We start from the raw sequence: 17076 nt of genomic DNA on the forward strand, positions 1-17076 counted from the left end.
TAAACTGATTCAACCAGATAACGCAGGGAAAGTGCTTAGCACGCCGCCTGACACGAACTTACTGTGCCTGGCTGCTGCTGTTATTTATCACTAACACTTGCCACCCCAGCTCAAAGGCGCGTATTTGCGGACCAGGCGCTGAGGGTCACGTGAGCAGCTTGGGGCCGGGAGGATCCCCTAGCGCCACCCCGGCCCCGCCCCGCGCGTAGCGACGCCCACCCGCCCGGGCCGGAAGAGACGTTGCTTAGCAGCGTGTGTTTCTCTCAAGCCTTTGCGGCGGCGGAGGACTGGCGATGCCCAAGAACGCAGTGGTCACCCTGCGCTATGGGCCCTACAGCGCGGCAGGCCTACCGGTGGAGCATCACACCTTCCGCCTGCAGGGCCTGCAAGGTGGGCCTCCTCGCTGCGTCCGCCCCTGAGGGCCCCAGCCTCTGAGCATCCGTGCAGGTGGTGCCCTGTGCCTAGGCCTTCTTTCTCAGACCCGGAAGAAGCGCCACCTCTCCAGGAAGTCTTCCCCAGGATTATGTAGCAACCTATGGCTTCCAGGGCTGGGCTAAAAGAGTGGGAACGCTCTTCTATCCAAGAGTGAGCTGTGGGCCCACCCAGTGCCCAGCAAATTACAGAAATTACCTCCATAGGAAAAATTACATAACCCTGCTTTAAGAATTGGGAAATTGAGGATCAAGAATATTAAGTGACTTTCACAACTCAAATGGCTGGGAAGTAGCGTTGCTGGGATTCCATCTCTTAATCATTCATGCAGCAGACTTTTATTAAGCACGCAGTGTGTGTTGGACACCCTTCCAGGGACTGAGGACACACTGTTAAACAGTGATGAATGTCCTTGAAGTAATCTCCTTGTTAACTGCTAAATGACAGTTGTGCCTAAGCTCTGACTGAGGCTAGGTGGTGCCATGGGAACTAACCATAGTGGGACCTGTGACTAGCCATAATGGGAGGGGAGAGGGAGAGGTCTGGAAAGGCTCATTTAAGTGGAGCCTTAAATGAGCCTACATTTGAGCAGACTTTTAAAGAATGAGTAGAAACTAACCAGGTAAAGAGAGGAATGCCTTCCAGGCAGAGGGGCTAATAATATAGGCAATGGCTGGGGGCATTCAACAAATGATGTATTAATATTTGTTAAACTGATGGGGGATGAGGCTGGAGAGGTAGTCAGGGGCCAGACCCTGCAGGGCCACAGGCAAGTTTTAGGCAGGGGATGAAGCTGTTGCTGCTCTGAGGAGAACAGATTAGAGGGGGGCAAGGGTGGAAACAAGGAAGACAAGTCTGTTGGGGTGGTCCAGGGCTGAGATGAGAGTAGCTTGGACCATAAAAGAGACCATGGATCAAAGTGAAAGCAATGGTACTTCCTGAGGGGATGGAGGTGGGAGGTAAGGGTAAAAAGAATGTTATCCGGACCCAATCAGTGTCTGGCTTGAAACAGTGCTGATGGATGGATGTACTGTCCACTAAAATCAAAGACACCAAAGATGGACCAAAATTTGGAGGAATATGTGGAATCGTTCCAAAAGAACAGTCTATTTTGGTCCCCAACTTAGACTTTTTGACTTTAGGATGGGTTTATTGGGAGGTAACCCTATCCTAAGTTGAGGCACATCTGAACTTACAATGGTTCCACTTAACAATTTTTCCACTTTATGATGGGCTTATCCAGGTATTAAGCCCACTTTCCATTTACGGTGGGTTCATTGGGACCTAGCCCCATCGTAAGTCAAGGAGCATCTGAATTAAGCTTCATGTGCTTTCAGCTACCTAGACAGAGGTGCTGAATCAGCTCTGTTGTTCTGGAGTTCAGAGAAAAAGTCTGAAATGGAGATAGAAAGACGTGAGTCATTGACTTGGAGAGAACATATAGAATGAGATGAGAGCCCAGGAATGAGCATTGATGAACTCCTGTCATATGACCCAAACTAAGACTCTTCCAGGCAAAATACTCTGAAGTCCAAGGACACAATAATTAGTTTTAGCTGAGCAATCAGGGAAAGCCTCCTGGAGGAGATGGCATTTGAGTTTGAGTTTGAAGGATGGGTAGGATTTCAATCAGCAGAGGAAGTTACTTTCTGTGAGAGAACAGTTGATAGAGAAATTTCTGTTGCAAATACCTCCATGTTTGTATTTGTCTATTGGGATTGCCATAACAAAATGCCATAGACTATGGGACTTAAACATTAGAAATATATTTTTCAGTCTAAAGGCTAAAAGTCCCTGATCAAGGTCTGGCAAGGTCAGCTTCTGGTGAGGGCTCTGGGCACTCTTCCTGGCTTGCTGACAGCCACCTTCTCTTTTGTTCTCACCTGGTGGGATTATATGGGGAGAGCAGGGAGCAAGCTCTCTGGTGTCTCTTCTTATAAGAAGAAAGACACTAATCCTATCAGATTGGGTCCTCACCCTTGTAACCTCATTTAACCTTAATTACCTCTTTAAGCACCTATAGTCACATTGGGAGTTAGAGCTTCCATATATGAATTTGGGGGAAGGGGGGCAACAATTCTATTCCTAGCAGTGTTGCATGGTGATGTTTAAAATGTTTTGTAGTTTTGGCTAAGAAGACAGCCTAAATAAGTGACTTTTCTCTTCCTCCCCATCTGATGAGCCACACCTACCCACCCTCACCTCATAATCTACCTTCAGTTTATGTTCACTTTCTCTAAAAATAACGTGGGTAAAATATATTTTTTAAATTTTGCTATTTTAACCATGTTAAGCATACAATTCAGTGATATTAATTATCTTTACAATGTTGTGGAACTATCACTGTTCTCTCTTTGTAAAATTTTTCAACACCCCAGACAGAAACTGTATTCATTAAGCAACAACACTCTATCCCTATGTGTCCAGAATTTATTCCTTCTGGTGGGTTCTTGGTCTGGCTGACTTCAAGAATGAAGCCAGGGACCTCGCGGTGAGTGTTACAGCTCTTAAAGGTGGTGCGTCCAGAGTTGTTTGTTCCTCCCGGTGGTCTCGTGGTCTCGCTGACTTCAGGAATGAAGTTGTAGATCCTGGTGGTGAGTGTTACAGCTCTTAAAGGTGGTGCAGACCCAAAGAGTGAGCAGCAGTAAGATTTATAGTGAAGAGTGAAAGAACAAAGCTCCCACAGTGTGGAGGGGGACTCAAGCCAGTTGCTGCTGCTGGCTCGGGTGGCCAGCTTTTATTCCCTTATTTGGCCTCGCCCACGTCCTGCTGATTTTACAGAGTGCTGATTGGTTCATTTTACAGAGTGCTGATTGGTGCATTTACAATCCTCTAGCTAGACACAGAGCACTGATTGGTGCATTTACAATCCACTAGCTAGACAGAAAAGTTCTTCAAGTCCCCACCCGACCCAGAAGCCCAGCTGGCTTCACCTCTCACCTCCACCCCCAGCCCCTGGTAACCTGCAATCTACTTTGTAGCCTATTTCACTTAGCATAATATTTCAAGGTTTATCCATGCTACAGCATGTATTATACTACTTTATTCCTTTTTGTGGCAGATATGCCATATTTTGTTTATCTGTTCATCTGTTGATAGACACTTGGGTTGTTTCCACCTTTCTGCTACTGTGGATAGTGCTGTTATGAACATTGGTAAACAAATATCTGTTTGAATCCCTTTGTTGTAAGGGACTGAAATTGCTGAGTCATATGGTAATTCTATATTTAACTTTTTGAGTAATGACCAAATTGTTTTCCAAAGCAGCTGCACCATTTTACATTCCCACTAACAACGCACAAGGATTCAATTTTCTTTGGTTTTAATTACAGTCATTGCAGTAGGTGTGAAATGGTAACTTGTGGTTTTCACTTAAATTTCCGTAAAGATTGGTGATGTTGAACATCTTTTCATGTGCTTATTGGCCATTTGTGTGTCTATGGAGAAATGTCTGTTCAAGTCCTTTGCCCATTTTTTAAATTGGGTTGCGCTTTTTTTGTTACTGAGTTGGAAAATTTCTTTAGATATTCTGAATATGAGACCCTTAATAGATAAATGATTTGCAAATATTTTCTCCCACTCTGTAAATTATCTTTTCACTTTCTTGATAGTGTCCTTTGATGCACAAAATTTTTAATTTTAATGAAGTCCAATTTATCTGTTTTTTTCTTATTTTGCCTGTGATATGCTGTTTAAGAAACCACTGTCTGCTGGGCATGGTGGCTTATACCTGTAATGCCTGCACTTTGGGAGGCTGAGGCAGGTGGATCACTTGAACCCAGGAGTTCAAGACCAGCCTGGTTTGAAGTTCAAAACCAGCCCTTTTTCTAGAAACCAGCCATCTCTATAGAAAACACAAAAATTAGGTGGGTGTGATGGCACGCACCTGTAGTCCCAGCTACTCAGGAGGCTGAGGTGGAAGGATCGCTTGAGCCCTGGAGGCCGAGCTTGCAGTGAATCAACATTGTGCCACTGCACTCCAGACTGGGTGGCAGAGCAAAAGACTCTGTCTAAAAAAAAGAAAGAAACCATTGTCAAATCCAAGTTTATGCAGATTTGCCCCTATGTTTTCTTCTAAGAGTTTTATAATTCCTAAATTTAGATCTTTGATCCTTTTTGAGTCAATTTTTGTATATGGTGTAATGTAAGGGTCCAAATTCATTCAAAAGATATTCATATGGATATCCAATTATCCCAAGACCTTTTGTTAAAGTGACTGTTCTTAACAAATTGAATGGTCTTCGCACCCATGTCAAGAATCAACTGACTGTTCATTCACATCAGTCACTGTGAACATTTATTTCCAGGCTCTCAATTCTATTCCATTGCTCTACATGTCTATCCTTATGTCAGTATCACATGTGTTTGATTACTGTAGCTTTCTAGTAAGTTTTGAAATCAGGAAATGTGAGTCTTCCAACTTAGTTTTTTCTCAAGATTGTTTTATCTATTTTAGGTCCCTTGCAATTCCCTGTGAATTTTAAGATAGGTTTTTCCACTTCTGCAAAAAACACCATTGGGAATGTGATAGGTATTGCATTGAATCTGTATAATCCTTTGGGTAGTATTGTTATTTTAACAATATTAAGCCTTTTAGTCCATGCATACAGGATGCATTTTCATTTATTTAGATCTTCCTTAATTTATTTTAGCAACATTTATAGTTTTCAGTATATAAGACTTGCACCTAATTGTTTGCATATATTCCTAAGTGTTTTGTTCTTTTAGATACTACTATAAATGGAATTGTTTTCTTTATCTCCTTTTCAGATCAGTCATTGCTAGTGTGTAGAAATACAACTGCTTTTTGTGTGTTAATTTTGTTAATTCCTTCAACTTTGCCAATTTCATTTATTAGCATTAACAATTTTTTTTAAGAACACTAGCAGTTTTGGGATATAAGATTATGCAATCTGCAAATAGAGGTAGTCTTCTTCCTTTCCAATTTAGATGACTTTTATTTCTTTTTCTTGCCTAATTTATCTGGCTGGTACTCCTAATACTATGTTAAATAGATGTGGCAAAGGTGGGCATCCTTGCCTTGTTCTTGATCTTAAGGGGAAAATGTTCAGTGGGCCTCCTGCAATGAGTTGAAGCCCTTAAGAGAACAAACATTGATGTTTTTCAAAGAACAAGGGATTCTCCCCAAGACTGCAACATGGAAACTCCACCTCTGTCTGTAGCCTAGCCTGTGAACCAATTCCTTAAAGTCTCTCTCCTCTCTCTCTCTCTCAAACATACACATACACACACACGCAGATGGTCCCTGACTTACAATTGTTTGACTTTTGATTTTTGACTATATGCTGATGCTTTCAGCTGTCTACAAATGGTGAGTACCCATACAACCCCATTCTGTTTTTCACTTTCAGTATAGTATTCAATAAGTTATGTAAAATATTCAACACTTCATTGTAAAATAGGTTTTATATTAGATAATTTTGCTCAGCTGTAGGCTAATGTAAGTGTTCTGAGCATTTTTAAAGTAGACTAGGCTAAGCTATGATGTTCAGTATGTTAGGTGCCCTAAATGCATTTTTAACTTAAAATATTTTCAACTTACGATGGGTTCATCAAGACTTAAGTTCATTGTGAATTGAGGAACATCTGTACATGTGTATAATGTATATATATTTGTGTATGTATATGTACACACACACACACACACACACACACACACACATATTTTATTGGTTCTCTTTCTCTGGAGAATTCTGACCAATACAACAGGTTCTTGTTTTTTTTCCTTTCTGCACTTTAAATATGTATCCCACTGCCTTCTGGCCTCCATGTTTTCTAATGAGAAAGCTGATAATCTTATTGAGAATCTGTGTGTGATGAGTCATTTCTTTCTCACTGCTTTCAAGATTCTCTCTTTGTCTTTTGACAATTTGTTTATAATGTGTCTTAGTATAATACTCTTTGAGTTTATCCTGCTTGGAGTTGGTTGAGCTTCTTGGATAGGTATTTTCATGTCTTTCATCACTATTTCTTCAGATATTCTTTCTGTCCCTTTCTCTATTTCCTTTTCTCCTGGGACTTCCACTAGGTATATGTTGTTATACTTGAGGGCATTCCACAGGTCTCCAGGGCTGTTCATTTTTCTTCATTCTTTTTCCTTTCTACTCCTCAGACTGGGTTGTTGCAGGAGGTCAGGGATCCCAAACAGAGGGACCAGCTGGAGCCAAGGCAGAAGAACATAAATTGTGAAGATTTCATGAACATTTATCAGTTCCCAAAATTAATACTTTTATAATTTCTTACACCTGTCTTTACTGCAGTCTCTGAACATAAATTGTGAAGATTTCATGGACATTTATCACTTCCCCAATCAATACTCTTATAATTTCTTATGCCTGTCTTTACTTTAATCTCTTAATCCTGTTATCTTCCTGTAAGTGGAGAATGTATGTCACCTCAGGACCACTATTTTACAATTGATTGTAAAATATGTATGTTTGAACAATATGAAATCAGTGTACCCTGAAAAAGAACAGAATAACAGTGATTTTCAGGGAACGAGGGAAGATAATCATGAGGTCTGCCTGCGGGGTCGGGCAGAATAGAGCCGTATTTTTCTTCTTGCAGAAAGCCTATAGACAGACATGTGAGTAGGAGAAATATCGCTGAATTCTTTTCCCAGCAAGGAATATTAATAATTGAGACCCTGGGAAAGGAATGCATTCCTGGGGGTAGGTCTGTAGATGGCTGCTCCAGGAGTGTCTGTCTTATGCAGTTGAGATAAGGACTGAAATACGCCCTCGTCTCCTGCAGTACCCTCAGGCTTACTAGGATTGAGAAATTCCAGCCTGGTAAATTCTAGTCAGACCAGTTGTCTGATCTCGAATGCTGTTTCCTGTTAAGATGTTTATCAAGACAATGCGTGCACAGTGGGACATAGACTCTCATCAGTAACTCTCATTTTGCCTTGCCTTGTGATCTTTATTGCCCTTTGAAGCATGTGGTCCTTGTGATCTACTCCCTGTTTGTACACCTCCTCCCCTTTTAAAATCCCTAATAAAAACTTGCTGGTTTTGTGGCTCAAGGTCGCCATCATGGTCCTACCAATATGTGATGGCATCCCCAGAGGCCCAGCTGTAAAATTTCTCTTTGTACTCTTTCTCTTTGTTTCTCAGACGGGCCAACACTTAGGGAAAATAGAAAGAACCTACATTGAAATATTGGGGGCTGGTTCCCCCAATACTGGGTAGTCTCAATTGCCCTGTCTTCAAGTTTGCTGATTTCTTCTGCTTACTCAAATCTGTTGTTGAATCTATGTAGTACATTTTTCATTTTAGTTATTATACTTTTCAACTCCAGGACTTGTTTAGTTCCTTTTTATAATTTCTCTTTACTGATATTCTCATTTTGTTCATACATCATTTTTCTAATTTCTTTCAGTTCTTTGTCCCTAGCTTCCTTTGGCTCTTTGAGCATATTTAATATAGTTGATTTAATGTAAGCCCAATGCCTGGGCTTCCTCAGGAACAGTTTCTGTTAATTAATCTTTTCCTTTGCATGGCCCATACTTTCCTGGTTTTTTGTATGCTTTGTGATTCCTTTTGTGTAAACTGGACATTCAAATATCGTAATGTATAATCTCTGGAAATCAGATTTCCCTCTTTCCCCAGAGCTTGCCATTCCTAACTGTTGAAGGCTTAGCTTGTGGTCAGTCAGTGTTTTGACTAAAGCTTTCTTGAATGCAAAGAGCTTTAAAATCAAACAAATAAAAACCCCTCTCCCATTATTTGTGTATTTGCTCCATTTTGAGACACTCCTGTAACACTTGGCCAGACTGTTTACAATTTTGCCTCAGCCTTTACGTCCTGCTTTCATGAACTATAGATCAGCCAGTGATGAAATTGCAGGCTCTTCATGGTCTTTTCTGAGCATGCATCCTGATCTGAGCCTGTACTGACTTTCTAAATTCCCCAGTATACATGGGTGCCTTTGAATGCCCCAATTTGTCAAAGAAACTCTCTCTAGCTTTTCTCTTAGGCTTTATGAGATCTATTGTGTGTCTCAACTGCAATCTTTTGCCCAGGCAGCTGCAGGTTTTTCATTTGCCTTACAATGTTTGTGAGCACTGCCCACGGCTTTTCCACCCTGTGTGAGTTCCAAGTTAGGCAAACAAACACAAGTGCCTTGAGTCAGTTCTTCAGGAAGCCCACAGATGGGTTAGAACAGACAAACACAATAATTTGTAAATAAGGTCCACTCTGCTGCCTCTGGAATCAAGAACCAGAGTCCCATACTGGGAACACAGGCTGCTATCTTCAAGACTGCTATCTTCAAGACTGCCACCAGGTCAGAGAAAAGGTGAGGCAAGGGCAGGCAAACATGCCACAGAGCTTTCCTACCATTTTAAAGTTGCCTTTTCTTTGATTCAGTATTCACTTGGTTGCTGTAGACCTTTGACCGTTTTCTAGAGTTTTGACAATGTTGGTTCTGACTGTTTCTGGGTTTTGTTTTGTTTTTTAATGTATCTGCAGAGGAATGGGAGTTTGGAGCTGCCTGCTCTGCTGTTTGGCTGACACTTTCATGTTCCTTGCTCCTGCCACAACCAGCATGATTGTAGGAGTTCCATTAGATAATTTACGTACCAAAAATTTTATTAAAGCAGAATGCATAAATGAACGTTTTGTTATAATACACAACTTATCAGTATTGGGAGAAAACTCCCCATCTAGTTTGTCCACAAATCATGTCAGCTTTACTTGTCACCTCTCCCTGGTCACTTATCTCCTGCCTACATTTTTGACACTTCTGGCAGGGAGATGGCATGAGCAGAGGATAAGCACAAGGGCTCTGAAGTCAACACATATGGTTTGAATTGGGCTCCACCATTTAGTAGCTTTGCAGTCAAGGTGAAAATCAAGTGGTTTTACCTTTATGAGCCTCAGTTTCCTTGTTGGTAACAGAGGAATGTGAATCCCTCCCTCACCAATGTGAGATTCTGATGAGCAAGTGCATGTAAAGTCATGAACTCCATGCCTGCACACAGTCAGGGCTCTGCAAGCATTAGTTCTTTTTGTTCCTGAGGAAGGCTCATTGGGAAGGGGAGGTGCAGGCAACCTGGGCACTTCTGGGGAGCAGCAGGCTATTGGGTCTGGTTGGAGGTGGATGTGCAACAAGAGAGTCCAGCCTGTCTCATCCTTGGTAACAGGAAGCCAGCGAAGGTTCTTGAGCTAAAGGTTGATAAGATCTGGGATGCACCTTAAGAGTCCAATTTTGGAAGAAGAAATTTAAGGAGGAGAAGTGGCAGGGTGTGGGGTGGAATGAGCTATTAAGAAATATTAAGCCAGTGGCAGGAAATTACGTTCTGGAGTTTGGAAGAAAGATGAAGGCAGGAGATTTGAGTCAGGAGTAGCTATGACTTTAAATGACATTTATATGTTGATGAACTTCCAAATTTATGTCTTTAATCAGGACCTCTCGTAGCCACTGGCATGTTGAGTAGCCATCTCAGACTTAGTATGCCCCAAATTTCTGACTAGACCCCTAGCACTCACCCCCACCAGCAGCTCTGCCCACTTGCCCTCTCCACTGCTCATAGCAGCTCCATCTTGCAGTTACTGAGGCCAGACACCCTGCAGGCACCTCTCACTCCTCTTTCCCTCACACTCCCTGTTTAGTCTGTCAACGCAATTTGTCAGATCTGCCCTCAAAGTACGCCCAGAATTAATCCCTCTTAGGCTTCCTGACTACCCCTTCTGCATTTTTTGTCCAGCTGCCATCATCTCCTGCCTGGATTACTGCCCTGGCCGCCTGACTCTGTTCCCTGCGACCCTCATCTGCTTGCAGTCTGTTCTCAGTACCACAGCCAGCTGATACTGGTAAACCTGAATCACATGAAACAGCATGACCTTTACCCCTGAGAACATTCCGGGGCGCCCAGCTCACTCAGGGGAGAAGCCAAAGGCTCACATGGCCCCCTAGGCTCCTCATGGCCCCCCTGATCCCACCCCCTCCTGCTTCTGACTATCCTCTCCCTGGCCCACTGCTGCAGCCACAGCCACCTGCTGTAGTCCTTCGATGCTCCTAGCCAGCTCCCACCTCAGGGCTTCACAGCCGCTTCACCTGGAACGCTCTTTCCCACGTGGTCTTCAGCTTCATTCTCTCAGTCTCAAGATATTCCTCAAAAGTCACCTTCATGGGCAGGCCTTCCTTGGGTATCCCACCAAAAATGTCAACACTTCCCTCTGCCTCCCTCTTCCTGATCTCCCTTCCCCCCTTATTTCTTCTTCATGCTTGTAATTACCTACCTCAGCATGCACTCACCTGTATACCTTGTTACCCTTCTCCCCTACTTGGAGGCATGCTTTGAGGAGGGAAGGGGCAGGAGTTCTTTTCTGGTTCTGTTCTCTGCTGGGTCCTAGCCCAGAGCTGTGCCTGGCATATTGTAAGAATAAACATTAGTTAAGAAAATCAACCTGCATAAAGCCAAATGCTAGAACCACAGGAGGCGAGACTGCGGAGGAAGCAAGGAAAGACAGGACTGGAGATGGCAAGACAATGAGATGCCCCCCCTGAGGGCAGGGTGTGTTAAGAGGAGCAGCCTGTGGAGGAGCAGGGGCAGAGGGAGGAGAGAACTGGAGGCACAAGGGGGCAAGCGATGGCATTTCGAGAAGAAAATTACCAGTGGGCTCCAAACTGTTGAGTACAGGTGATTTCTAGGAGAGAAGAATTCATGGCTGATGAAAGACTGAGAAAAAGAGTATTTTCCTAATTTACCCTCGGCGGGAGAGTAAATTGAACTGTCACCTTTAGAGGACAACTTGGCAGTGTCTGTTAAAATGTGATCATATACTGTAGAATCCAGCTGTTCCATTTCTCAATATCTTCCTTATAAAAGAAAAAACAAACCTCACACACGCACAAGGATGCATGCTGTGAATGTTTTCTACAACATTCTCAGCGATAGCGAAAAATTGGAAACAACCAGAAAAAGGAATGGATAAATAAATTGTAGTGCATACATCATGTAAAATCCTACACAGCACTGAAGAAGAATGCAGCCACTCTATGTGTGTGACAGGGCTGGGACATAGGATGCAGTGCGAAGGGAACAAAGCATGATTCTGAATGCCATGGTCTTACTGCCACTGAAGAAGACAGGGAGAGAAGAATTAGGGGTGATTTTTAAAATGTTGTCCTTTTCTATAATTTTAAAGTTTTTTTAAAAAAACCTAATTATGAATCTGCATTACATTGATAACTTGATTTTTAAAATTTAGAGATCAAAAAACATATTTGTTTTTACCATCAAAAGTATTTTAAAGAAACAAGAAAGGAGGTGGGTCCGAAAGGGATGGGGAGTGCTGGGAAGCCACTGAATGTGCGATGGTTTCTTGACCTCTGAGAGGGCAGGCTCTGGACATGGTGAGCTGAAGGCTTCCCTGCAGGAGGTGAGCGGGTGGAAATACAGCAAAAAGCGAAGGCAGCAGGCACAGGCGGCTCCTCCCACAGTAGGGGCAGGGAAGAGTATTTGGAGAAGAGCAAGAGGAGCATTTTTATGGCTGAAGGAGACTTGAGGGTTGCAAGGTATCAGTAGGTGGTTGATTTGTAAAGTCAGTTCTATGTATCAATGAATGATAAGTCATGTAATACCGGCAGCCAACAAGGGCCAGGGTGTTCACTGCAGCAAAGCAGGGGAGCATCTGCACCCCCCACAACTTTAGACCCAGCACTCACCGCACAGCAGGCAGAGAGTGGTACCTTTGCAAGCCCTCCTCTGTAAAATCTGCATCTGAATTCTGTGTGTTTCTTTTAAAATTACAGCTCTTTATCATTTCCCGAAGCCCTGCTGGCTTTAGAAATAGGCCTGATCTTTTCTGAACTTACCACGCTTTTAGCAATCTGAAAATTTTTGTTCTTTCTTTATGTCCATGAATTATAATAACTCAGCAAAATGTTTCCACTGTGGCCTCAATGCTGTTGAAGCTAAACTAATGCTTAACAAAAAGTTCTAAGTAATTTCCCTGGCCACACTTGCCCCTTGCGTGCTGTACTTAAGTTTGCCAAATGATCCACTCAAAGGGCTTGGAAGGAATTGAAACCAATCAATAAAACAGAATCCACCCCACATAGCTGAGACACTGTGTGTGCCCTTCTCCTGTGCTAGCTATGCATCGGCGGCCCTCGCTCATGGGCATGGGTATGCCTCTGTGCTGAGTAGAGGAGGGAGAGAGGTCTGTTTACCTCTACTTCCAGACCAGCAGCATTTAAATCATTCGCAGATGGTGTGCAATTCCACCAGCACCGGCAAGGAGGGAGCCTTTTCCATGTCCCTTTCGTTTATTTAGATCCCCCTTGAAGAATGAGGTGCCACTTCAAAGCGGCAGGCGGACTGCAGGTGGCCTTATAGCTTCTGGTTGATTTATGCTGGAGTTTACCCACTGCCTTTGCACAGGCTTTGTTTCAGGGAGTATATTTATCTGACCTTTCTTTGACTAGACAACCCCACGGCAGCTCATGGGAGGAAATGGGTGCTCCGTGTAGAGAGGTGGCATTTGGATGAGCTGCAGGAATTCCAGGGTGTCTAGTGTTTGATCCCTTAAGCCTGCACTGGCCACCTTAGAGCCAGTTCAACACCTCCCAGAGTGATGGAAAGGGAATGTCCTGGGGCTGAATATTCAATGTAGACTCTTGAGGCAGCTTGTTGCTTTAGCAAGAATCAGACTTAGGTCACTCTGTGAGTCCAAAAGTGTCGTGGGCAGTGCCCAGGGCCATTCTGTGTTTGCTTCTTCAGTGAGCCTGTATTAAAACCAGGCACTTGGAGATAACTCTGGTCAGTGAGGAAGACACATGCCCTTTAAGACCACGAGAGCCTGTGCTTTGCAACCCTGTAGAGGGCAGAGTGAGGAGTGGTGTGTCTCTTAAGAGGGTTTCTTCGTGTTGGGCTTCATTTGCTCGAAGATGAGGTGGACCCCTATTATTCGGCACCCCTCAACTCTATAGGGTGAATGATTTGGTGGATCAATTCCTGTTTCTGAGCTACACCATGCCGTGTAAGTGCCACTGTCCTCTTAAAACAAACTCCAAGCTCAGATGCCAGGTGAGGCTCAGTCAGCAGGCCCTGCAGGAGGGCCAGGGGCAGGCTACAGTGTGCTCGCCTCCTGAGGCCTCCTCCCGTAAGGCTGCTCCTCGCCCACAGTCCACACACCCTCACTTCTCCAGGCCTTAGAGAGTTGGCACTGGGTGTTAACTGCAGAGTGGCAGCACCTTGCCTCACGGGGGTGGGGGGCGGGTGTAAGGTGGGAATGGAGAAGCTGTTTTGCTCCTGATTTCTTCCTATCAAATTGAAGTCCATCCTCCAGGAGTGTCTTCAGACAAATGCAGCTCCCCCGTCCTGAGGGGTTGCTGCTGAGGGAGTGTGGGATCCCAGAAATCTCTGCCCATGGACTGCCTTTATGTCTCCCTAGGTGATCAGCTGCCTTTCCACACGAGCTGGACTGCTTCATTTAAACAAGTCGTGGGTCCAAGCTGAGTGCCTTCTTCAAAGACGTTTAAGAACAAGACACTTAAACAGGATACAATATCATAAATACGCCAACAAAAAAGATGCAGGCATTTTTTTAGAGACGCATTAGCTGACACAGGTCAATTAGGGCGACCTATGGGTATCCAGGGAGTGCTGTCTTGTTAATGGAGATCCTTGCTGAGTCTCCTTCTGAAGTTCCTTTCCAGAAGTGAAATTAAAATCACGCAATTAAAATGTTCACAGTTGGGGCTGGATGTTCTTGAACTGATTGAAAGATGAAGAAGTGGACACACCAACATTTTGAAACAGCAATTGTCTCTGTAATTAAATGCAATTATCTGACATTAACTGTTTGCTTTACTCCGTGTAAAACTGATTGAAATGGCAAGACTTTAAAGAATATGCCCCCATCTGTTTACTCTTTCCATCTTAACCAAAATTCTCACCAACATGTGAAGACCAACAAAGGTAATGATCGGCACACACCCACTCTAATATTGATGTTATGGGTTAAATATATCCAGGAAAGTGGGGAGAAATACGTTGGAAAAAATAGAGCTCTAGGCTGTCCAATGTACATCATTTCTTCTAAGCCACACACCTTTGCATTTCCACAATAAAAAGATTAAATCTGACAATTATTCCATGACTGACCTCTGGGGAAGGAGCCATTGAATGTAAGTGATAACCAAAATGCAGATTCCAAAGGTGAGAATAAAAAGTTAGTTAATTAGCTTTTCTAAAAAGCTTTTTTTCAGATTATTATAGGCAATCTGGAAAATGCTGAAAGAATAAAGAGAAAAAAGTTTCCCATAATCTCACCACAGACAATCAATAGGTATTTTCTTCATCCTTACATACATATTTGAATTCATATTGACTATATATTTTAAACATGTATTATATATATTTGTATCCTAAGTTTTTGCTTATATTGCAAGTATTTTTCTTGCCATTAAAAAAGTTCATGAACATTTTTATAAATGTCCAAATAAAATCTCATCACATGGACATTCCACTGTTTATTTGGCCATCCTCTCATTATTGGATATATGTTATTCACAGTATTTTGCTATCATAATAATAGAGAAAAGACATCTTGTTGCAAAAATCTGCCTGTATTTTTTTTTCCTTAGGAAGCTTTCTTTTAAGTGTAATTTCCTGGACTAAAGATTAGAATCATTTTTTGAGGCTTCTGGTAGGTACTGCCAAATTGCCCTCCAGAAGGTGTTCAATTTGTACTTCCATCAGCAGAGTAAGAAGTTGCCTATTCCCCTGAGTCTTCTCCAGCACTGAGTGTGGTCTCTATAAGATTGAGCCTCTGGAAAGCCCAATAGCCTTTTACTAGAGGAAGCTCATTGTTTAACAGATCACCTTGGTGTAGGACAAACAGCAACTGAAATCCGAATTACTCAGCCCTCTGGCTGTGCTTCCCAGTAAAGGTGAGGGCACCTGGGACCAGCACCCAGAAAGTGCCTACCAGGGCAGTTGAGTGATACCCATGAGCAACTAGACAGCAGACAAGCTGCTGTCATCATGAGGACTGCTACCAATCAGGTTAGTTTGAAGTCTGACCCCCATGTCACTCACCTCCTTTTCTGTCCTTCCCAGCTGTGTTGGCCAGAGATGGACACAAGGTCATCCTAGAGAAGATAGAAGACTGGAATGTGGTGGAACTCATGGTGAATGAAGAAGTCATCTTCCACTGCAACATTAAGGACTTGGAGTTCGGTAAGCCCTTTGGCAACGTTTCCAGCCAACATTTTGCCTCCTCTGAGGAGTCCCTCAATTTCTAGTTGAAATAATCAGTGTGTCGTGCCTGGATTCAAATTGGGTTTCTTTCCGAGTTTGAAACTCTTACTGAAAGCCCTGTGCTTTCAGTAGCACACACAGGAGAGTATCCAAAACCACACAGTAGAGTGTGTGATGCTCCGAGTTTCCCCAAACATTGGAAACAGAAGAGGAAGGAAAATGAAGCCCTGGACTTCAAGGGATGTGATGGAATTAAGGGATAACAGGTTTCTGTACTTTAATAATATGTATTCTATTATTATTTGCTTTCAAAGCTGCTTTTGTTCCACTTGTTTATTCTATCTAGACTTGCTAAGACAATTAAAGTTGATATGCCAGCAGTGCATGACACTATCAGCAACATTCAAATGAGAGCTTCTGGCCTGGCTGGCTGGCACCGTGCGTGCCCCTCTGTGCTCAGAAGTTAAAGCTTTGCAATCCACTAACACTCTATTAAAAACTAGTTAACATTTTACCAGCCGATGCCCTTTGAAAATGCACGCTGGGTGGAAGCCATAGGTATGTCTGATATGATACCAAATTGTATATAAAGCTAACCAAAAGACAATTGTATCTATTTCCCTAGGAGGCGATGGTAAACTAGACCCACTGTGTGAAAAGGCCAGGATAGCCGTGCTGAACGCCTACTGATCTCCTCATGGAACAGGCATCTCAAGTCGGCACAATAGCAGCTGCCCCAGCCATTCTATGATACAGGCAGAAGTGGCTGTGCCGCAGTGTGGACACTGGGCTCTACTAGTCAGAACAGGGCAACTCGGGCCTGACCTCCAGCTTACGCAGCCTCAGGATTCTCACCTGGCTGCACAGGAGCCCACAGAAATAATAAAAACCACATCATTTGTAACATCTCTCAATCTCAACCCATAGGGAGAGCCCTCCAATATCCTGTACATATTGAGCTGAAGGAAACAATAAAATGCAATCAAATAACAAGGTGCCATTCCTGACTAATAACACATAGTTGCCAGAAGCATCTGAGATTCCATTGTTTAGTACTCAAAGAGCTCAGAACAGGTAAAATTAAAGAGAGGTTGCAGGAAGAGTGAGAATAAAGGCTTTTGAAAATCTGAACCAAAAGCAAATGTTAATATTTGGAAACCTTGCTATTCCTACAGATTTATTTCTGACTCCTGAGGGAATAAATATTTTAAACTGCTAATATAAAATTAGCTGAAATCAAATCTTCAGTTACTCTCATCTAAAGCAAGAAAATGACCTGCCTTCTTTTGCATTAAGATTGTCTGAGGAGGGCACGAAAGGGTCCTCAGCAGAATGTGAGATGGTTCTCTGGTCCCTCTGGAGTAGAACACAGCCCCATAGAGTTAAAGAGGGTTTTCGCTATGTTCAGT

At 43.1% G+C, this 17076-nt stretch overlaps 1 protein-coding gene across 2 annotated transcripts; it reads left to right on the forward strand.

The window, feature by feature from the left end:
* Positions 1–229: 229 nt before the first annotated feature.
* On the forward strand, positions 230–16660 carry CUNH10orf53 (chromosome unknown C10orf53 homolog). Of its 2 annotated transcripts, none has more exons than XM_032171465.2 (3): positions 230–390; positions 15527–15646; positions 16293–16660. In XM_032171465.2, the coding sequence occupies exons 1-3, from the start codon at positions 294–296 to the stop codon at positions 16355–16357; spliced, it is 282 nt and encodes a 93-aa protein (XP_032027356.1). In that variant the 5' UTR covers positions 230–293; the 3' UTR covers positions 16358–16660. The 2 variants fall into 2 exon arrangements, with proteins under 2 accessions (XP_032027356.1, XP_058291774.1); XM_058435791.1 differs by lacking the exon at positions 230–390 and adding an exon at positions 14302–14383.
* The last annotated feature ends 416 nt before the right edge of the window (positions 16661–17076 follow it).

Source organism: Hylobates moloch, unplaced genomic scaffold (genome assembly GCF_009828535.3).
Source record: "Hylobates moloch isolate HMO894 unplaced genomic scaffold, HMol_V3 SCAFFOLD_3, whole genome shotgun sequence".
NCBI lineage: Eukaryota > Metazoa > Chordata > Mammalia > Primates > Hylobatidae > Hylobates > Hylobates moloch.